Here is a 24,738-nt window from a genome sequence, read left to right on the forward strand (position 1 = left end):
GCGCATGCTTGGATCAGGTGACAGTACAGACTGAAAACTATGGCAGCTCACTGAAATGGTTACAGAAAGTAATGGCCCTGGATTCTAGGTGGAAGCAAAAAGGCAAGCATACATAGCACTCAATCACAAGCTTTTCTAGCAAATCTACTGAGTAGTTTATAGCAAAGTTTATCTACAACTTCAAAACAAAAGAGTTTGTAAGAATTACACTGTTATTATGCACCCTTTATTGGAAACCAAAGACTGAATATTAAACCTACTTTTATTAATGTTTAAAAATTGGCATGATATTTATAACAAAGCGGAAGCAAAGTACACTGTTTCTAGAGTTGAAGACTTGAGAAACAATGTTGTCAACAGTACAGTATTCTATAAAAAATCATGCCAACTCAAACTTCCGCCAGCTGAAACTTTCCAAACTTATTTTATTAAACAGCTTTAGCTTTTCATTTCGTGCCCTAAATGTTCTTTGAATCAGCTCCATCCACCACCAATTCACCTATCTCTTTCCTTCAAAATAGGAGGTTGACTTCTATGAGGCTGTATTGTCGACAGGACAACATCCTGTCCAAATCTTTCACCTGGAGATAACCCTAGACACTATCAATACTTTCTGATTCATAAGAAGAAACACCTTTCCAAAGTCATTTGCTAGAGGTTCACTTGTACAGGGCCTTTCAAGATTTAGCCAGAATCTGCATTACGCTACGTCCATACAGATTTTTAAAAACTGAAGAAAAATTAAGAAGAATGGTCTCTTGATTACACAGATTGTACTCAAGAGTTATTGTATTAAAACTGAATCCCTAGACATCCTGAGACGATTACTCTGAAGTAGGAACTGTACGACTCATTTAAACCTATTTTAATATTGTATAATTTAGTAAATATTTACATTTATCACGTAACATTCTGAAATGAGGAGGACAATCACACTATGAAAGTTTCCACAATCTACAAATGACTTACTGTTCTGTTGTCTCAAAAATGGCAATGGAGACACCAATAATATTATTTCAAATTCAATCTTTGAGTCTTTCACTAGGCAGACCCATTATCCACACCTTCCTTATCCCCTTGTTCTTGTATCTTCTTCATTACAACCTATTAATCAGCTTATACAGAAAAAAAAGTGTGGGATTTTTTGTAGGTTTGTTTTGGGTTCTTTTTAAGACACCTTTGTTAGGTTTACAAGCATCCTTCCCTGGACCTTGAAGTTTAATTTAATCCTCTCTGGTTATTCCATAAATACTGACATTTCCTATCATCTTTCTGAAATATTTAACAATTAAGTAAGTGTACAAAAAGCCAAATTCTCTTGTCTGTAAAGTTTAAACACAAAACTTGAGTAGCAAATAACTAAACCTACAACAGACTAACCTAAAGCTTTCAGAAGATTTTCAAAGCCACTCCAAAAATTACTCCCTATATTCATCTTTAAGACTAAAAGATGTGAAAATGACAACTTTGCTTATGACACAGAACTGAAGGAAGTAGATAATAGGGATTTATCAAATGAAAACTAAGATACACTAAACCAGCAGAAAACAATGGAATCACACCACCAAAGAGAACAGGTACATTTACTCCTACAAAGCTTAAACTACAAAATATTCAGCCTGGAGAATAGTATTGAATCAGTGCTTTTCTGCCAAATGAGCTCAGAGAACATACACCTCACTTCTCAAGCCCAAACTCCTGAATGTGCAAAAAAGCTGGTTTAAGTTTGGATGAAGAAACAATTTTAAGAACATTTAGGATTAAAACTGCATCCACCTTTCATGCATTTACAGCATGAGATACTTCAGCTGGCTGACTGAACACAAAGCTATTCATCTGCAGGGCTAGTTTTCTGTTGGGGCAGTCAAGCCAAATCACTACATGACCACCAGAAGACTACAAGAACACACGGCAGAAGGGCAGAAACTGTACAGAAAAGCAGCATCATTCCTTTCAGTGGCAGCTCACTATTGAGGAGTGTTAGCTTTAATACCAAGATATACCCCATGATGGAGAAGCAGCAAAGTGCTCCTCTTAGTAACATTCCCATCAAAAATCCTGAATTCTTTTCTTATATTCCAAATTCCTTGATAAAACCTACATCACCGCTAGGAGGCTAGAGAACACCCTGGTTTTTCTTACAAAAGAAAAAAAAAGTTATTTTAAGTATGAAACAGAATTAACAGAATCTCCATAGCTTCTGTATTTCTGATATGGGTGAATGCATTTGTAATTTAGACAGAAACATATGGAATTATACTTCCATTAAGGAATTTTAAAATGGATCAGGAGATGTTTTTACCTATCTCACCCCTAAAAGGGAATTACAAAAATCCTAATTCAAAGTTTGGCTTTTGGAATCCTACCTTAACTTCCAATCAGCTAACTCTCTCAGCCATGTATTCCAGAACAACTTTATATTCTCAACATCCCTGACACCAAGCCTGGAGATGTCTCCCTGCATTTCTTCCTCATCTCGAGTAAATATTCTTTGGAACAGTTTAAATGCTCAAATACCTAAAGATTAGCATCTTGTAAGTCTTATGACTGACATCACTAAACACAAGTATTTTATATAGTCCACTGTGATATAGCATCTGTGTCCTAAACTAATTCAAACTTTGTAAATCTAAACAGAATGTCCCAGATTAAAAAAAAAAAGAGAGTAGCTACTTGGATTTTCAGGCTGAAAAAAGCAAACCTCCACTGTTCTACACTTTGTCTATCAGTCACACATTGCAAGTGATATATGTAATTGATCTAGGAATAAACATGCAAGAATCACTTGGACAGACTACAGCATAATTTAACCTTTTCTAAATATTAAAAGTAATCTTTGAGGCAATAGTTCTCCATAAACTGGTTCAACAAAATCTGCTGCAAATACCACCAAACATTAACTATACAGCCGTAACAGTAATACATCCTATAACTTTTGCTTTTAATCGTAGATGAAGGTCTGATAGGAACAGCCCAAGCTGCAAAAAAGTGTCATCTTTTAAAAAAAAAAAAAAATCCTGCAATAATACCAAAACTGCAGTAATAATTTAATTTATAGCTAAAGGAAATAATTGTGTGATACAACTTAAATAAAATTTTAAAAAACTAAAATAAAATCAAAAGATACATTTGAAGACAAAAAAAGATGGTGAGTACTTATATATGTACATATTAAAAATTAAACCTAAAATTAAACTATTAAGATAACACTAAAAATAAAGTTTTAAACTTCACTACACTTCCTTAGAATAATAAAAGTTCAAAAGTACTGCCCAGACATTAAAAAAAATGTTAAATATTGGAAATTAGTTTGTCTCTGGAAAATCAGTGTGCCAGGCCTAAATATGTAATTTTGTCACTCCAGCTTTTAGTTATTATTTCGATCAGTCATTCATCCTATAATGGTGATGTCCTCACAGCTGTGCGTAAGGTTCCTCTAATCATAAGATGAGTGGGACACTAAAGAAGATCTAGGAATCTGTTTTAATTGATCCTATTACACTAACAAAGGCAAGGTCTGCCACTTTGAATAGCTGCTAGGTAATAAAGAAACTACTTATTCTATCTTTTATCTCTCTGTTGCTTTGTCATCTTGGCACAATAAATGCAACCCCTTTTGAAACATGAGCAATCTTCAAAGGACATCTTCAAATGAGAGCAACAAAAGGGGCTATTACCCAAAGCTGGAGACACTATGCTGTAACAGGACAAGTTTTCTTAAACCACATTTTATCTATTTTATAACTAGTGTCACAAAATGAACTACAAGTATGATTTAAAGCTTTAAACAAGCCAAACTAGCTGGAATCTTAAAACAAGCAACAGTAATACTAATTTATCTAACACAGTCCTTGAAAGAAACATACAGAATTTTAAACACAAATAATTAATCTCTCAAACACAGACAGATGTTCACAGACAAGATTGCTGCTTTTTTGCTGACTGCCACACAGACTGTCTACCTCACTGCACAACTGCAAAATGGGACAGCATTATTTGGCAGGAAATTATACTGCCTCTGCATTTCCTATTCATTGTTTACACTCAGGCTTTTACTTGTTACATTCACAGACCCTCTGCATTCATTATTTCTGTACACTCATAACTGTTCATTTTGTTTTAAGACAAACTAGTCAGAGAAGCCTCTCTGAACTTCTGAATCCAAGGAGCCTTTCCTACAGTGCCTTTGGGTTAAGTTCAGGACCCCAATGAGACCGCATTAAGAGACCAAAAAACTCAAAACTTACAAAAACCACTGAAAATATTAGTGCAAAAGGTCAACGACAAATTGCACCAACGGAATCCAAAGTACAAACTGAACCAGGGGAAAAAACAAACTATGATATTTCTTTATATGAAACATGGCATATTGAGGAACTTTAGTCTTAGCACTTAGAAGGAAAGTCTCTTTTGCTTAATTCAGCTCGGATAATGATCTTATCCATTAACATTTAACCAGTTATTTCTATAATCCTGTTATGGTCAGTTAGAACTTGTGTTATGTGCCACTTTCCTACAATACTGTCCGTAGACATTTTACAAGGACATGTTTACCTGTAATTATGTAGTAGTTAGGCAGGTGTCCTTTCAACCAGAATAATTCTAGTTTTCTTCTAACAATAATATATTTTGAGCCAGGCAAGAAGTTCTACAACTGTATCTTTGCAACCACAGATGACACATCATAAGGCTGAAAAAACTCATTGCAATCCATGAAGGAAATTATATCAAGATAGTAGTTTTAGTCAAGCCCCATATTTTGAAATTAGGAAGAGTTACGTGCAAGAATAACAATTGTCCGCAAGACCAAGGTTCTCTCTCTTACGTACTATCAATTCAAAAACAAGCTGTAGTGGTACAATAAGCAACAGCTTTATTGGAGCATTTGTGCAGTGAAAAGTCTACTATGGCTTTCACGCCATTAGCCAAATTTCAGGGAGACTTTTAAATCAATATGAACATATTAAATAGCATTACTTACTATTAGGCAAAGAATTCTAAACCAAGGGTTTTAAATGCCAAGTTTATTAATTTATGAATCTCTAACAGAACACAGGAATACTATTCTAAACTCACTAACAGTGACCGCCCTTTGTTCAGTTACATAAATATCTACTCAGAACCCTCCAAAAGAAAGATAATGCACAGTCCCAAAGAAAACTATTTCATTAATATAAGGGTGCATCTGCTTCAAAAAAGAACATTCAAACACCATTCACATTAACCACAAAAACTATTTAGGAATATTCACTCCTCTGGAAAGGTTGCAGAAAAGTAGAGTAAAATATTACTGAAAAACATTGCAACCCTCACTCTGTTCAGAAAAGCCTCTGACAACTGCCTTCACCTCCCATTATCGTATCAACAGACGGTGATGTACAAGAAGTCAACCTGGAAATTCTCCAAGAAAAGGCGAGAGGTCAAGCTCAGAATGTTGTTTTTCTACTGGTTCTGAATGGTAGCCACATCAGACACCAACAAAAACATTCTGACATTTTGTACTGTGTTCTTACAGGTATGCCACATTTACACCCCAGACAGCAGTATGAAATGTAATTTGCACATTCACTGTATGTTTGTATTTTTGTGGGGAAAAAAAGCATTCAGTTACAGAACCAAAACATATTCAAGCTTTCCTCTTGCGTTTTCTCATATATAAAACCAGAGTTCTGGAGAATTTCACGCTCCAACAGCAAGTCTGGATATCAAACAAGGAGCTCAGGAGATCCTTCGGGATTTTATTAAAAACCTTTTCTCCTTCCATGTTTCTGACTTCTGGAGCTGAAGAATCACTGCTGAAGCAGCTCCCTGAATGAGGAGTTTAAAACTGTAATTATGTGAGAACACTGTATATGTCAGTGCTATGAAACAGCCGTATGCAAAAGCAGTCTTTATTCAGCAAGTTCTTTGCACTTCCTAAGGAACCTTTCTTCTCTATATTTAACCTCGGGGAGAAACTTTAACAAAGATCCAGTCTTCTGGATCCAGGATTCCTTTCATGTGTTTATATTTATAGTACATCTTTAACATTCTTTTTCAGAGACAGCACCACAGTATTTCTTCCACTGTGTTATGTGTCCTCTTTTCTATGACTTTGTGCTCTTGCCTCTCTACTTTTATTTTGCAGATTCATCTTGATCATCACCTTTTCGTAATTTTACAAACATTTAAACACTTGTCATTGAACTATATGCAATTCCCAGATGTTTAAGTAGTTTCTTTTCCAGTCATCAAATAAAGTCAGTCTTTACTTCCACATGTGATTTTCAAGCATCTTCAAATCTCTGACTTTTCACCACCATCAGATGGCCCTGTTGTATCTTACACACTTAATTAAACAAGCCTCCCTGCCATTGGCAAAAAAAAGAAATACCCTTCTATGCTAATACAGGTTACTAGCAAGCTTAAATGAAGCCTGAACATTTTCAAAAAGGAAAATAATTTTAGCCTACTCATGGTTGTGATTACATTCTTGCTAACGTGAATGTAATGTAAAGACGTAGTATTGTTTTCCTTAAGCTGTATAAATCCCTGCTCTCCTTCAGTCCAAGTATTAGCCAGCAATGACAGAGTTAGCAAGCAAGCTCTAGAAGGGGGCCATGAATAGAAAACTTTTCCTTTGTTTTCTCAATGGTAACAGATCTGCACAGCATATTCGTTATTCCAGTCTAAGACAGAGTTAACTTGTATGTAATCTGCAACTCTACTATCCATCACATCATATTTAACAACTGATCTACTCTCTTCCTGCTTCTTCGTTCAGCAACGCACCTAGCACTGCAAAAAAAAATGTACTTCCAGGAATATGAGCATAACCTGCTCAGTTCCTAACCAGTAGGATTAATCAAGAATGTTACTACAGAGCTGCTGACACACGGCAAGGCAACAGAAATACAGACAGTTCTCAGCAAGGTATTAACTTTAAAATTACTGTTTGGTTTAGACCTCTCTACTCAAAAATTTTTGGGTAACAACCACCTCTGGGTATAAAATGCATATATATATATATATACACATTTTTATATATATGTGCTTTCTTTTTCCTGTTATCTCTAAAAAATTTAGGCTACTGTTTTGAATATTCTGTCAAGAAATGAATTCATGACTTCCCCTTAGCTTCCTAGGCTTACATTTCTGGATCACTTTTTAGCGCAGCTCAATGTATGTTTACTGTCTGTTCATAACTCATTTACTCTGTTATTCTAATAAAAGTCTTCCATGGTAACATCCTACTAAACGCTACCTCGAAGAAGCAACAATTAATTCAAACTTTCCAAGGTAGCATACAAGATGCAAGATTTCGACACTTTTATTTTTAACACCTTGGATCAGACTATGCTATACCAGTAATAGATCTGAGAATTTCATAATATTATTTTCATACGGAAAGTAAAATTCATTTTAAAAGATATCACTTTAGAACAAGCAAGTAAAACCAACAAAAACAGAAACCCTCATAATTATAACATTACAGGATGCTCACTGTAGCAAGGAACAAGAATATAAAAATGAGCCAATAGTTTTAGGCACTACCTATTATTGAACTATTCGTGAAATGAAAAACGTATATAGATAATTTAAACTGAAGTTTAGAGCATGACACTGCAATTTCCAAAGACAAATGACACAGAGCTGCACTGCAACAGTGAAGTACTAATAAAGTAAGTTTGTTTCTGGAGGAAACAACCCCCCCCCCAAGGTCAGCTTTATACCTTTCTACTGTGCCAGCTTTAAAAACATTGAAGCTTGGCAAGGTCTGCTGGCTGGATATTATACGCAGAGAAGTTATGCCTTTCTTTTTGACAAAGCATGCTACATTTCCACAGGAAAAAAAAACAGTCTTTATTTCTCCCCATAAGAGGCCAGTACTCTATGTAGCTTTTATGTAGGCTGCATCATCAACTCATCCATTTTCTCTGCAGCTGTATAAAGAAGTTATGCACTGTGATCCCTAAAACTGCATAAAAAATAGAATATTGGGGCTTTTTTCAAGTTAGGTGTTAAAGTGATTAAAAAGTTCAAATCATTATGCTGTAAGTCCTGCAAGCTGATTGCATTTTACAATACAAAACTTATGAACCAACAAATTCTGGACTACACGCTACCCTTCTCTTTAAACAGATCATCCTCTGCGTCTATTTTCCATTCTCTCAGACAATTTTTATGTCTATTATTTAGAACAAACACATTCATCAGTTTCCTGAAATTAACAGAAGTACAGCCATTGTTGAAGAAAGTGCAAGCTCATGCAAAACAAAACAAAACCAACAGCCCCCCCAAATCAAACCAACCAATCAAAAAAAAAAAAAGTTATTAAAACAAAGAAATCATACCTGACATGATCCCAACTGTATAAATAAGAATCCATTCTCTTTCTCTAAAAAAAAAAATATTTGCTTCATGGACACTGAGCTGAAAGCTACCACAAAATAATCATCTGAACATTCAGCTTTCCGGATTGATATTAAATTATTCTTAGCAATACTATTTTATTCTAAAACAATGTTTTGCAATTTTAAAGAAAGCCTTTAACAACATTAAAACAAGACATTTAGGCATTTGATGGTTAAACAGATTTAAATTTGAAGCATTAACCTAAATATCCTACAGCATTTCTAAGAACTTCACTGAGCTGCCATAATTTCTGTCAGCATATGTAGTACTGAATGACTAGTAAAATACCTGAATTGAAACTATTCCAGTCTAGCAGTTTGTATGATCTTGTGTTACCCATTATTCCGACAAAGGCTGAGTTCAAAACAGCAAATTAGTAGATCAGTTATAGGAGCAGAATAGTGAAAAAAAACTACCAACAAGAACACAATTGACAACACCACTCCACAGGAACTGGAAAGACACAGACAGCAGAGTTAATAAGAGGCTGAAATAGAAAGGGAAAAAAAGGAGCATGCTATAGCAATCTAGCACTAGGCGTGATCAAAGTGTACAGCATATAGCAATTATTGTCTTATTGATAAGTTCTCAATCCACCCCTTCAAATGTTCTTTCCTCTTCTACGTTTTCCTGGTTATTCATTCGCCAGTTTATTTGCTTCCTTTAATATTTTACAGACTTAGCTGACTCACATGCTTAGTATGATCATCACTATATCAGAAATTTTTTTTTCTACTTCTTCACCTGCCCTCCCATAGCCATGTGCCTTCACTCCGCCTTTTGTTTTCATTGTTTTGCAATATACTGAGTTCAAAGTATCATGGATCTTACATTCACTTGTCAGGAGCAATCTACAAGTCCCACAAAAACACTGCAAAGAGCCACTTAGTTGTGCAAATATGCATCTCTATCTTCTCTTATTTCTTATCCTGCTTTCAGACAGTTGGTAAAAATGAAGGAGTGCATAATGCAAGAAATTAGTTTTTAAAACTTCTGAGCATAACTGATTTTTTTTTCCTTTTGTCTTAAATAAATTTATCACACAGGAAGTTTTGCATGTAAGTGACCTGTACCAGAAATCTGTTGAAAATACAGAAGCCTAAGACAACTTTGTGGCAAAGAAAGGGAGCACCCACATATAAATTATACTTTGACATTTCTCTTAATCTTCTCTCCACTGTGTAAATAAATCTTAAAAATAGGAAAAAAAGAACAACGTGTTCTATATGCTTTTAAAAAATCTCTTACTTTTTTAAATTCAAATTAAATCTCAGATTTTATTTCATGTTGTCAGTTTATTGAATCTTTAGATCAGCAACGATCTACCTGCTTGCAGAATTACTTGCCTTGGGCCACAGGAAGAAGAAAGAAAAGGAAAAAAGATTATTATTTTTTTTAATTGCTTTTAAAGATGCATTTGCACAAACTTTGTTTTATTACTCCTGACCAGTACATGCAAAACCACTACAGCTGCTATTTTTTACTCTCCTCTGTCTGCGTTTTTAAGTGCGCTGTTAACTCCAACTTTTTACAGAGTATTCCTTGGCTTGTCTCAGTGAATATAACAAAGTCTTCAGAGTCAAAAGTCACTTAATTCTGATGTCAGAACTAGGACATGCAAAATACACATGTTCCAGTACTGGGGTTCCCAGGTAAATATTAAATAAAAATCTTAAAGGACTGTTCAGTGTATGTTTTTAAGAACAGAAACAAAGCTGTAAAGGTTTTATAAAAAGAGGTTAAAAACATGTATGGAGCTAAATTGTAGCCATTAGTCCTTAAGGATTTCAAGGAGCTGAAAATTAGAAAACATTCATAGTTAAGATCAAGTATTTCATCTTACTTTTGTTTGAATGGAAAACTTGATGCAAGTTTTAATAGTAAAGGAGTGGTAAAAAAATAATTAAACCCCCAATAATTCAATGACAGTTTTTAATGCAAAGTTACTGGATTCAAAGTACTTTATTATTTCATTAACTTGCTGAAAAGTTTCTCACTAAAAACATACCCTCTGTATTACTATTATTTTTCAAGCTTAAATGATTGTCTGAAAAATACTGCTTTTAATATACATTGTTAGAATAGATTTGTATCTACCCAAATACTGATATGTTATAAAGTTATAAAGATTAGAAGTACGTGATCATTACGACTGGACTTGGGCAAGGAAGTTGTTACTGTGTTAACATACCGGGATTGTGAATGCGATCCAGGAGCTTCACAGACCGTGCACTGACAACACCACCAACGTGGACAAGGAAGCCTGGTGGAAAGGTCGTCAAGGTAAAAAATGGAAATTCCTGTTATGATTAAAAAGAAACATCAAATGACTGCTTACCAACCACCGCTGATTGCCAACAAACATGCAGTGAATTGCTAATTTCCCTGAAATACAAGCAAAGCAGTTACATTAGGCCAAACATGTCCTTCAGGCTTACTAAGCACTATGTAACCATATGTCTTCATATACCCATAGTATAATAAAAGCAGAGGTATTATACAATGTAAGAATACTTTTCCCCCATAGAGTTGTATCTCAGCACAATATTAATAAATAATCAAAACTTTACACATTTGTGTTAACAAAGCCTCTATTGGTCCACTTTTAGGATGGCAGCTAGACAACATAATTTTACTCTCATCAGCTGATGCAAAGTAAAGGAACATTTTTCCCCATTTTTTAGGTCTTACTGTTACAACTGACTGCAGTTTGATCCTGAAGCACAGGGTAAAACAAACTGTAGTCTTGCAAGAAGGATAAATATCTTCTTACAGGAAAACATAACTAAAAAATACTAACGGACTGCTCTCCTAGTGAATATCCATCTTCTAGAATAAAGCGTAGGTCTTTGAAATACAACTCTAAGTTCTTAAACTAAGGAAGTTCACTTCCAATTCATTTGCATAAATTAGTTTTTACCAATTCATAATTAAAATGAAGAATTACCAAGTTTCAGGAACTACTCAAAAATGTAGTTCATACAAGAGGCAAAATAAGTGTTAACAGTAATTTTTCGTGACACACATGATGAAGTAAAACAGTCATATTCAAAGGAGGTGAGCCCAAAACGGGAAGCTTTTATTTTCTAGAGAGACATTCTATGGAATGTCTAATATACACATGATAGCACACTCACGGGGGAAAGGCAATAGATTTATGTTCAGCCATTCTAAATGCATAAAGGCAAAAAAAGAAAAATAAAAGAAAAATCATGCAATCATGGTTTGTATAGTCACGATGATTGGTTAAATGGAAAAAATAAACACCATAATTTTATATGAAAGAAAGTACAGAATATATTCCTTTCTCACATAGTTGAAGCACTTGCAACAGTACAGTTCAATTGAACTTCCACCTAAACAGTGTACAGGCTGCAGATTAAGCGAGGATCACGGTTCTTCCAGCAATACATGGCATGAAAAGTCATCTTAAACTAAAGCCCAATGTAGATTTAAAAATTAACACTTCAGAATTATTACCACCCTTGTTATTAGAACTCTTACAACTTTTAAAAGGTCCTACAAACTTCAAGTTTTCTGAATTTTCATTCGGCTTAGACTGTCAAAATTAAGAGGCAAACTTTGAAATCAGCAACCATAGCATCAACAACCAGAAGGAAAAAAAAACAACAAATAAAAACACCCCCCAAAACACCAAAACCTGCAGTTGTGCCTTATGATGCAACTAAAAAGCGGGAAGATTTCATCACAGGACTCTGAAAACCTGCTTGACTAATCTGTCTTCAGGAGCATCGATGGATCTCTAGAGAGGGCTAGAAAAAAGATTCCCCCGGAAAGTTCTAACAGATCACAAAGTACTTTGCAGGTTATCAGAACAGTCAGAAAGCTCTGACTACAACATAGTCCGAACTCCTTTTTTGCACGTCCTTCATGCCACAAAATGGAAAAAACCCAGTACATTAACACTGTTTAGAACCTTCTTTCACTGTGGCTCTGTAGTATCAACTGATTCACAAGTATACTGATAATATTTGTCCCTGTATAATTCCATGACACTCATTCTGCATAACTTACATTTAAATATATCAACACACAAGTTTGCTCTGTCCCCTGAATATAGTTATCCCATATTAATGACATTAAAAATAATTAGCTTTCCCGGAACTATAGAAATCAATAAGTTTACTGCATATGCCACCTACATGAAATTCCATTAAGCCATTTATATTTTATACATACATATATATACTCACACTTACATTGTGCTAAAGCAGTATGTAGTGAACAAAGTGAACAATAATCCATGCTCTAAAGCATAAGCAAATCCAATGCTTTTTAATCTTATATGGAGATTCAGGAATTACTTTGATTTTTTGTTCATTTTCATAAGTCTGTGTACTGCAAGTAATTTTAACATGTTTAGACTTCCACTTTGCCCGATTCCCTAAACTACAAACCAGGAATAAAATTTAAAGTAATAATATGGTTTTGCCTCAATCAATACACTCGGGCATATCGATACTTGCAAGTCTATATTATGATACATGCTAAAATTAGACCTATGTTCTATCAGTTAATTTCAGCCACAGACAAATCTCAGTAACTGATTCACTGAACCATTCGGACATGCTCTTATTCCATTAACAATGTCTCATTCATTCTGACGCAGATGGAATTCCATCACTTCGTATGATGGCTTTTTTTTTTTTCCTTTTTTGCTTTTTTAAACTCATTTAGAGGTTTGGGGTTTTTTATTATTTTATTACTCAAATACAAGTTCCAGCCTCAACTGCATGTGGTAATCTGTAACACTTCAAAATTATAAAGCTATACTTATTGCATGGAAAACAAGAAATTCCATAAAAACCAGATGCAGTGCTTCCATATTACAAATCTCCTCTACTACTGCAATTTGCAAAGGCCTATCTTTACATCAAGGTGAAGCAAGCACACAATATTCCCATGTGTGAGAATACACGATGATCTTAAAGTTTCCAAGCTACAACTGAAGATGGTCAATCATTTTACCAATACTAATTCACTACGCCATTTCACAGTCATTGACTGCATAGACACTGAAAAAACTGTCACTGGTTTAATCCTTGCAACTACACAGAGATTTTGTAGTTGGCATTTGGGGAAAGTTTGATAGGATCACAATAAAATCCTCATAATATTTGTTTAATACAATGTTTTAAAATGTTTGTGTATATGCACACATGTATTGCTAGTATTCTTCTTTTTTAATTACATTTCCTACAAAGACACACAAAATAATGAAAAAGCACATGGAACAAGGCTACACACACATATCATTTGGTGTTAGTGTCAGCTGAAGCAGTTCTCAGATTCCCTTCCAGCCATTCACTCATTCCCACCGTTGTACCACTCCCTCAGATAACGCTTAGGTATGTTCATAGAGCTTTTTGGGCTGAACCAGAGTAGGGAACTGGTCCATATTAAAATACTGTTAATTTCCTGGTTGAATTATTTTCAGTCTAGGCACGTTTACTGTGCCATCTCACAAGGTGGCCAAACAATCTTAACAATTTTTCTTCAACTGAACTGAGGGGATGGGCTGGATAGTAACAAGAAGTCGCTGGAAAGAAAAATTGCTTAAGTCAGCATTTCAGCCAAAAGAATCACACAGAGAACTGCACTCTAACACAACAGTTATCTAGCAGTGCTCTTTGGAGATGATCAATAGATCTCCATTTTGAAAAGGCAGCAGCAAAGATCTCTCAAGCACTTGCAGAATGCAAACGGGGAGGAATAAAACAGCATTTGTCCAAGTTGAGGTCAACAGAGATATAAAATACCATCAAGAATGGCATTTGGCCATTTCTACAAAAACATAGGCTAATTTTTTGTGAGTAAAGCTCGCTCAAATTTTCCCACTGACAGAAATGTACCATATACATTTATTGAGAAAAATATACACAGAGATAGCTGTGCTATATATATACACCTGCTATCAACAGGTGTATAGAGATAGCTGTGCTATATATATACACCTGCTATCAACAGGTGTGTTGGCGTGATAGGCATCCTGTGAATTACTAAAAACATATTAATGTAAAACATAACATATATGTGAGTTTTCCATGGCTGGTGTATTTTCCTGGAAGAAATAGAGTAATATTACCCTTCAAACAAAATCTGTTCTGGTTTGCAGTTAGGGTTAAGTGACACATTAAAAACACATTTGATTAAAAACAGCTGTGGAGACAAACAGTTAAATGAACTGGGTTTAATATGCCTTAGCATTACCATATATGCAAACAGACTGAACCAAGACTCAAAAGAACTTACCATACATCTAATACATGTGGAAATATATTATACATATTGAATTTATTCTTTGTCTTCCCAAATAAGTGCTACCCTAACTAATCCAGACAGGTAACTAGACTACACTATGTGTGCAATTTTAAAACAGACAAAATAACTTACAAGGGCTATTCATTATAGTTAGGTAACTGGAAAAAAAGGTAACTGTAGCAAAAACACATCAAACATGGTATTTTCAGAAAGACAGTATGAACATATATTTTGTATCAATTAACAGTCCGCATGCTTTGCTGCATCATTATCATTAATAACAGATTCAACATGTTTCCATCTCATTTTACAGTAATTTTTTTCCACTAGACAATATACAGGTCTCATGAAAACAATGTGCAAATAATTCAAGCTCTAAAAACACATTAAGTGTTCTTAATTTACATTTTTAATTGTTTTTAAAAAGCTTCCTAAGGAAATACCAGATTAGCCATGAAATGTCTGAAACGCTAGCAGAAACAAAGGTAAACAGAGAAAAGACTCTTTTTAAAGCATTTTTTTTTCCAAACTAAAACATTAAAAGCAAAAAGCCATGGATTTGTATTTAAAGAGAAATTAAAATTTTAACTGAAATGTATCAACATGCAAAACACTAAGCAAAAGTATGCCAATCTGATAAATGCTCTTAAAAAAAGCCCAGAACAAATATAAACAAAATCCTGCATAAACAAGATTAAAAAGAAATCTGCAAAACCCCACAAAAAAGAAAACCAAAATATTTCAAATAATTGTCTAGAAACCCTCAATACAAGAAAAAAGGGCTACAAAAAGAGTCACACAATGTTTTGGAACATACCCGCCTTCTACAGAACCTATGAGGTGATCCTCCCTTAGCAACGGATAACACAAAAAATGAGAAGAGAATCATCCACTTACTCAAAATAGTAGCTATTCACTTATATTTCACAGATATAGCTGATTTTATTTTCAACAAACGTATATGGTTCTACGTAAGTAGTTCAGGTAGTCAGAAATTGTAATTAAGCTAGAATTTATTTCTGAATAGGAAGACACATTTCTTCCTTCAAGACACCTCACTAATAACATTTTGACAAAAGCAGTATATAATCTGTAGAAAAAAAGTTGCAAGGACTCATTCCAAAATTTAAACAAAGAATTAAAAACACTATTTTTATTATACAGCCTATTCAGCATAATAACAGATAGCATTTTTAGTCCTATAGAGGTTCTTCAAAAACCTGTAAATCTATAAAGCCCTTTTATTGCTTGGGAAGTGGTTTAGGTTTAAGTTACCATTTTTTAAAGGCTACATGCACACCATTTCATGTAGTAGAACGAAGGCTAAATTATACACCAAATCTATTTTTCAAAACTGAAAGTTTTCGCAATTATAAATGGGATTTTCACCTTGTTTAAAGCTATTCCAATGTTTCTGCATTTGGCTTCTGTAAGAATGTAACTAAATACATGATGGTAAAGTATTAAATTTACACATGCATCACTAACTTACAGAGACTAAATAGCAGTAATTTTTGCTCTGTTTCTTGTAACACCAACTGTAATCACTTGAGTGCTGTGCACATTACAGTTACTTCCTCCGCTCTTCTTAATGGTTTAGTAATATATTAAAAATTAAATAATTTGTGCATAAAAATGCTATTAAATGTTCAACATTTCCAGTAAGTTTTCAGACCTAAAAATCACACACATTTTTAAACAGAAAGTAACAGGAAACATTTAACTTACTACAAGCTAAATTTTCACTTTAGTAGATCAAAATATAAGTACAGAGTGCCTTACCCTTTGTTCCAGAGCTGACTGAGTCTGTTGTCTTAAAAGAGTCTTAAATGGCCCCCCTTCTTTTCCAGCACTCCCACTGCCCATTCCTGAAGAGTATCAGTACAAACGACAGTCAAAGAAACATATAACTTGTAATCAAACTTTGATTTAAAAATATATAAAGTAGTCATTGAAAACAGTCACATTATCCCCATAATTTTAATTTTCAGAAAAAAAACACTGAGCATCTGTTTAATTTGGGTTTGGGGGGGTTGTTTTTTGGGTTTGGTTTTCACATGATAGCAGTGGTTTTTTTTAGCATTTGAACAAAAACCTCATGATCCAAGATCTTTTTCTGCTGTCAACCTGAATTAAAAAAAAAACTTCAAAATACAAAGAGTCTAAGACCTGGGCTTGCAATTCTTTCCTATGACATAAACCTTTTTTTTTTACTTGTTACTATTGGGAGTTTTGTCTATGATTTCAATATATATCTACCTTCTCTGCTTTTCACAGAAAGTTCCTACATAGTCAGATTTCCAGCCGTTACCAAAAAGGGCTGCAAAGTCACCATTAATTCCACACTATTGAACAATGCCTCTCTGCCAGATTACTCTATAGTAAAGTATTTCTCTCTACTATCATTATCAGTTAAAAAAAAAAACAACTGGCTTTCTGAGAGTTTCAGAGTAACTAAATCACCTTTCCTAACGACTGGGAGGAGACTGTACACATAATTACAGCAGTAGCTATATAATGCATGATTAGGACTAAAAAGAAAATTGCAAAGGCAATGCACATCCTTTGATTTGAAACATAAACTCTGAAAAAAATTACCAATTATTTTTATTTTCTTTAATACCTATGCAATGAAATATTCACTCATCTGATTCATTCAGATAAGCTAAGGACTACTGCTCAGCATTTAAAATTACCACAATTATTTGATTACTTATTTGGACATGCATAACCTGCAGATTATCTGTAAATGAAAATAAGAAACTCCAATTTTGCATAATATGGGTAATTCTCTCTTTCCTTCTTTCATGTATTTTACTCCCAACCCCTACCCCCCCCAATATAGGAGCTTTTCTGAAGCGATGGAAAGCTTATTAGATACACAAATACCTTTGCTATCCCATTATCTGTTATCAAGCAACTGTACTCTTAGAACTGAGTGTGTCGAGATGCAGGTTATATGTATGACAGTAAGTTATTTGCTCTATGGTTAGAAATCACAAAAGTAAAAAATAAACACATACCAAGATTGTGTTTTTCCTAAAGCAAACACAATGCTGGTGAATCAGATTTTCTTGGTAATATTTCATGCCTAAAACCATACTATCATTGCTATTTCTTGTATCTAAAAACCATCAGTGCTAACTTGACAAAGCAAAAATAAAAACCTAAGTTGTATAGGAAAGCACAGGATAAAGAAACAAAAAGAAGCATCAGGAGCAAGATGAAATACAAACACCACAGTGCAAACAGTTATGAATGAAGCCAAGATTTTCTTTTACAGAATTAACATAACAATTCCTTGCTAGTTTCCTTTTTCTTCTGATCAAGCATCTAATAAACATGAATGAGATTGTACATATACATCGAAGTGCAGTTATTTGTTTTAACCAAAGACTGGGAGATCTGGAAATAATACCGGACTTAATGTTGTATGTTAATTCATTCCTAGTATTTCCAAAAATTGCTAAGCTACCATTACCATATAATTATATATAAAAATACTACAATTTTTAACAAATATTTTTAGCTGTTCTTGGATAAGGAAACAAAAAGATTAGTATCTGTATAGTCCCATTAAACAAGATTAAATTGCTTTTACTATTTGGCATTGAGTCTAAACATCATTGTCAGGGACTATACAATATTAAATACAGACAAACATAGCATAAATACTGGACATGAAACAAACTCAAAAAATACAAACTAATCAAAACAGTTTCTACAGAAAAAAGCAGTAATATCAACTATTTAATTTAAATCCATGAAAATAATGCATGTCAGTGAAATGGAAAAGGAGGCAGTACAAATAAAAAGTTTGTACGGGCTTTGTTTAAAAGATTAATTTAAAGAGTGGAGTCGCTAGCCATCTGATAGCCATTATTTCAATAAATTATGAATGTCTTAATGAGCAAGTGCTTGTTCCATGCAAAATATAGGAACAACAAAGTGAAGGGAATAAGGGGGATTAAAAAAAAAAGTAAATTATTTTAGTCCAATTACCAAAGGAAATTTTGTGAGGGAAAAGGAGAGCGTTCTGTAGCATAAACTACATATGTTTCAAATCCTTTAAGAAGTTCTGAAGCTGTTTCAAGCTTCTGGAGCAGACGGGAGATGGTATGAATAGTCATGTAGCCAGCAGTTTTCAGAGGCTAATTGAACAAAAACATAGGGTTATAGAAGGCTGTGTGTTAAATGCCCCTGTATCAAATAACAACAACATTTTTTTAAAAGTTTGTTTAAAAGGCCATAATAGATTGATCCTACCAGAAGCAGCCAGAAGCAGCTCTTCAGTGAAAGAAACACTTTTCCTCAGAACAACTGGGCTGACATGGCTAGAGTGTAGAGGGTTAAGGCTAGACCCCGAGAGGAGGAGACAGGACTTTTTAAGATGTGGGGAATCACAAGAGAGTGTAGGGGAGCTGGGAAACAGGAAAATCCTAGGTCCCTGTGGGGAAGGTGCTGTGGAGGAAAGTAATAGAGACAAAGAGATGTAGATTCAGAAGATGACTAAAGAAACAGACGGAAGAAATCAAAATGAAGCTTTTTTTTTTCTCCAAATGAACCAGCACTTATTGCTAAATTATTTCTTAACATACAAAGAAACGGAATGACAATACAGCTCCACAATGTGAATGAGAAGCATGTTCTCAAAAATCATGACCTGATTAACTGTATTTTGAAATTAATTTTTTAAAAGCCATGATAATCTAACATTTATTTTAAATTTTATACAAAATTTGGTAACAAATACTATGGAGTAAAGGCTAAATAACAGAGTCTTCTCACACACTTAATCTGATTACTTTCATTATTTAGGTATAAAAAGTTATTTTCCAGAGAAGTCATGGATTTGTTTTATGATTTTTAGAGTCATAAATCTTGTAGAATTCTATGTTCCGACAAAGAAAAGGAGTTCCCACCTTCTCCATTTCCTCCAAACATATACTATGTCACATCAAAATGTATTACCTAATTAAAGTATGTCATGCTTTTTGTCAGCCTGATATTGTTAGTTTGCAGTCGCATAAAATATATCACTATTCACGGAAGTCTGACTTCAAACCAAAACAAGCTTTCTCAGCACAGAGTAATTTCCCCTCATATTTAGACCAGATATAGACCAGAATGGATAACACAATCACAATTGTACTTTATAAAAGACATTAAGGTAATATTCTCCTGATTTGGAGCTACTGAAAACTAGATGTTTAAGCAGATCCAAGTGTCAATCTTCTCTGTTTAGTTATTCATACTGTGAAATTGTGGTATCTGCACTCTTTTTCCAGCTTAGTCTCCATCTCAAACACGTGAACACACTAGCTACCTGACTGAGAAATAAAGAGGAATACAATCTACTGCAGAAACATCAGAAAATACCTCATTTTTCACATCAGCCAATCTGAGTAACGGGTATCTCAAATTTTATAATGTTTAATGTGTCACATGAGATGTTTGCCTTTTTTTTTTTTTTAAAAAACACTAACATCACCAACTTTCACACTGAAATACTCCAACTTAACAGTCTTAGGAAATGAAAACAGAGGTCTAAACATATACAGTGAATTGTTAAGAACAACATACTGAATTTAGTATGTTATGGAAGTATCTTCTGCACATCATCAAATTTTTGGTAAATGGTAAAATGACTCAAGAGATACTGTCCTTTTAAGCTATTAAGATTCAAAATCTAGCATGTAACACCAAGATACAGAATTTTTAAATGCAATCAGCAAATCCTCTTAAGACAAGCTTCAGTAGCAGGGTTAAAAGCTGCTGAAAAGACGGTGCTAGTAAGCAAAAGTACGCCCACTGTTAGCTTTAATACTAAGAAGATAGCTAAAAAATATCTTTATATACTTGAAAAATCCCTAAAAACAAGAGGTACCAATTACACAATCTGTTTCAGTTCTGCATGAACCAACTAAAGATGAGAGGGCCCATCCACCTACCTAACATTACAATATAAGATTGCTGCTTTAAAACCTTGACAAATTCAGTGAATTACCACCTTCAGAAATTCAGAACATTTACATCTATAAAGATGACCATCTACATTACATTTAAATCCTTTACACGACATGATCCTTACCACAGAAAATCTGATCAAAAGAAACAAGTTTTCAAATACTCAGTAAACCAAACACATGGATTTGTGGTTCTCCTACATAATGAGCATCCAGTTATATCTGTAGGTCCTTTAAACAAGGGACCACCATAGGTTACCCACAAAACAGTTATCATTTACACAAAAGGACAAAAAAAAAGTGTGCTTTTATTTGTTTGTTTTTTTAAAAACAGGACAGAGAAAATAGTACTAAGAAAGACAGCTTCCTAATTGGGAACATTTTTTGACAGATATCTAGGGAATAAAATGAATAAAATATTTAATATAACTGCATTTTAATGCAACATTTAACTTATCTGCTTGGAAAAATTCTTGAAAGGGGTGCTATCAAGTAAAGCTGAATCAACTACTTTAAAATGCTTAAAAATTGCCTAGACTAGATGGAGACAAGAATGTTCTGAGCTTCAAATACCACAATTTAAAACACCATTTAAAAAGCAACCAAACTTCTATAAACAATTATGCAAAATATTTTGCCCTACAGCAGCAAAACTCAGGGCATTGGTCACATAATGGACAGTAAACAGAAAATAATTCTTTGAGTTGTGCTGACATTATTACTGACATGATTCTAATCACAGACTGAAAAATGAGGGAGGAAACAAATTGAAGAAATGATAGACCCATGGAGAAAGAAAAATGCCTTCTGAACATGGCTGGAGTGTAGCTTAAGTTACTTTCAAAAAGTATACTGTGTATGTAAAGCCATTTCCATATACCAAGGATAATAAGACGACAGCAGCTGCTACATTTCTAGTATTACATTTGCAAAAAGGAGTTAAAAATCAGAGAAATGTATACAATATATTTATAGCATAACGCATTAGGCTTGAAGACTACATACTTTTAGTAACACTGTCCTTAACACACTGTGGTAAGAAATGTACTTCCATGATTTGTAATATGAAATGGAGGAAATAAGAAAAAGGCAATTACTTAGGACTCCCTTAATGCTCCGAGATGTTTTATTTCTATTTGAATACAGTTGTGTTACAAATGTCATTTTAATGTTATCCAGAATAGTGGAAATATAGGCAGGATTTAAATTTTCGCCCTACAGAAATCCTGTCAGGCTTGAGGTGTGCTATCTGAAGTCTCCAATTTCCACATCATTTTGATAACTTAAATGCCAAAAAGCAAAAAGGGGTTGAATGAAAATACAAAAAGAGAAACACAAATTAAACAAAAAGTGGGTGGAAGCGCCTTACCAGTTTTGGGTGTCAAACTCAAATCTGTGTCAGAAGAAGAGGACTGTCGACTGTAGGACTTGGAAGGTGAAAAGGAATAGGTTTGGTTTTTCAGAGGGGTGGAGGGTCCTGATGAATGAGTATTGGGATTGGGATCTTCATTGAAGGGAATCCTGCCAGAAGAAGGTGGAAACATATTCAGTAATCCTGTGCCAAAGGACCTGGCTGACAGCAGCATGATCCAAACACCAGGATGGGACTGGGGCAGGGCCAGCAGCTATTCCTTAGGTGCGAGACTGGGGATGAGGCCAGAGGCAAAGAAATGCTGTTTTACCCATTCAGCATTCTACAGATAGATGCTGATAATCTACAATATAACAATTAAGCCAAATGAAAGGCATGAGATGTGACAAAAAAATTATATATACGCAAAAGAAAAAACTGAAAACAGTTTATGGCTTAAAAATCTGGTCAAATACACAATGCTTTGAGTTAGTTTAATAAACAAAAAATGATTTCAAATTATATTTGTGTTTATACATATTCATACATTTATGTATATACACACATATGCATTTTAAGGGGGGGGGGAATGTTTCCTTATCCTATAGCATCAGCAGCATGCCACAGCTAAAAACAGAGCAAAGAGGAGCATCTTTATGGGAACAACTATATTGACAAACAGTTCACTTATGCACAGATTGACTTACCTGCTTTCCAAAACCATCTCTTCCACAAATGGCACATACCCTTCCTATAACCATTTTAAAACCTAAATACCGTATTTGAATTACACTTGAAAGCAATTATGAACGCCAATCAAAACATGATTTCCTCCAATGACTGTAAAATAGCGAATGTTCCTCAGACACATCAACTTATTTTTACTTAATTTCTTGGAAAGTAAGCATGTTTAAAAGAAATGAAGAGTGTGGCTTTGTGGAAGAGACTCCGACGCATTTTCAAGGAACTATTGCCTTTGTTTCAGCAGCTGCACACAGAGTAGTTCTTCACTGACAATAGAAGGTGTCTCCATGAGAAAATGAGGGAGAAAAGATGGGTGGTACCTGCCTACACTGCCTGCCTGCCTGCACTTTGCGACCACTGTGCCTGTGGCCTGCCTCTCCCCAGCTCTTGAGTCTGAGCAGTCTCGTACCAGTGTAGATGAGAGTGGGAACAGACACAGAGAAGTTCTGAGTAAGTCGTGAGCCAGTAGCAGTGTGAATTGGGCTGTTGTGAGTCGAGCGGCATCCATGGCTTGGCGGATGAACCAGCGGAGACCTGAGAGAATTTGCAGCCAAGGTGGAAGAAAAGAAAACAATACATACAAACAGGTTGCAAAGTTACGTTATTAATTATTTCAGGGAAGTTTAGCTAGAGGAGATCTCTTACTTTAAGCAGACTCTAAGAATTTTAATTCCTAGCATGCAAGAGTCCAGATGAAATAAAAAGAGAGAAAGGAACAGCTTAACCACTAGCTTGTAAATGTGTAATTGATTCTTTGGCAACAGGGCATCGAGTTAGTAAAGCCAATAATAAGAAGTATTAGTTGATTGTGCTGGCTTTGAGAAACATTCCCGTTTTTTTGACTGATGGGACAATGATTCTGACAATATCCACCACCAAGCTGAACATGGATTATTTGGGGGGTGGAATTTCCACATTTTGCTCCAGAGTGAAAGCTACTCATTTATTTATGAATGCTTTTTAAGTTGGTAGTTACCAGGTCCACCTTTTTTTTTTTTAAATCACCACTGTTATTTTACATTGCAGTGCATCCAGAAGCTCTTTGATGGCAAATTTTTAAAATTAAGACAAGTTAAAACAAGCTATGATTTGAAATAGAAACCAGTAATTTTGAGAAGTAAGAGCATACTGACGCCCGCACGACAAAAATGCCTAATTACTACTGTAATGACACAACAGTTCAAGTTAATGAAAATGGCTAATTCAAATAACACCTCTGAAAACACAGCATAAGTAGTATACTTTTTGGTGCTGTTTTTTCCTTCCAGAAATTGGATCGCTCTACCAAACAGAAAATAACTAATTTATCCAAGCAACAAAGTAGTAACGATTTGAAGACAACTGCAAGTATTTTTCTATTAATTTGTATACACATTAAAAAATTGCATTCAAACTGTGTTTGGTGCTGCAGTAGATGTAAGAAAGATCAAGAAATTCTACCTCTCATCATAAGAAGTTTTCTCTACAAGTACACTGTAACCCTACCTGTTTTGCAATAGCCCTACTTGTTTTGCAACAGTAAAAAGCAAAGCACACAAGAAAAGATGAGACTACTTCAGGGTCATTCTCTAAATCACTGACGGAACTGTCCAAATTCAAAATGTATCTTTTCTTATATGCCCAGCATAAACACTCAAACCTGATTTTACTGAACTTGAAAAATCTTGAACAGAAGGTGTATCATAAGAAGCCCTCACAAAACCATTTATTGTACAAACACAGAGTCAAGGCAGAACTAATTATTAGTTAGGAAACTGGTGGATCACAACCCAGGGATACGTAATACTGTTGCTATATAAATTCAAAAAAGTCATATTAAGGTTTACCACTTCAGCTTCTAAAGAAAGAACATAAGTAATCCAACCTAAAACATTTCGAAATTGTGGAATATAAACTGAGTTGCAGACAAATAAAACTACAAAAAAAAATTCTGGGGAAAAAAAAAGAAATCACACTGGTTATGTAAAACTGAATGAGTATGAAAAGAAGAGAGATGAGAGT

General features: G+C 34.4%; 1 protein-coding gene across 1 annotated transcript in view; it reads right to left on the reverse strand.

The window, feature by feature from the left end:
• The window catches only part of C2CD5 (C2 calcium-dependent domain containing 5), a 65,501-nt gene that overhangs the window by 31,344 nt on the left and 9,419 nt on the right, over positions 1–24,738 (reverse strand). Inside the window, exons 7-9 of the mRNA XM_009333010.1 lie at positions 22,012–22,163; positions 16,459–16,544; positions 10,586–10,694 (exon numbers count right to left, since the gene is read on the reverse strand). Coding sequence (XP_009331285.1) covers positions 10,586–10,694; positions 16,459–16,544; positions 22,012–22,163 — 347 coding nt within the window. The remainder of the gene's footprint in view (positions 1–10,585; positions 10,695–16,458; positions 16,545–22,011; positions 22,164–24,738) is intronic.

Source organism: Pygoscelis adeliae, unplaced genomic scaffold, assembly GCF_000699105.1.
Source record: "Pygoscelis adeliae isolate BGI_AS28 unplaced genomic scaffold, ASM69910v1 Scaffold38, whole genome shotgun sequence".
Taxonomy (NCBI): domain Eukaryota; kingdom Metazoa; phylum Chordata; class Aves; order Sphenisciformes; family Spheniscidae; genus Pygoscelis; species Pygoscelis adeliae.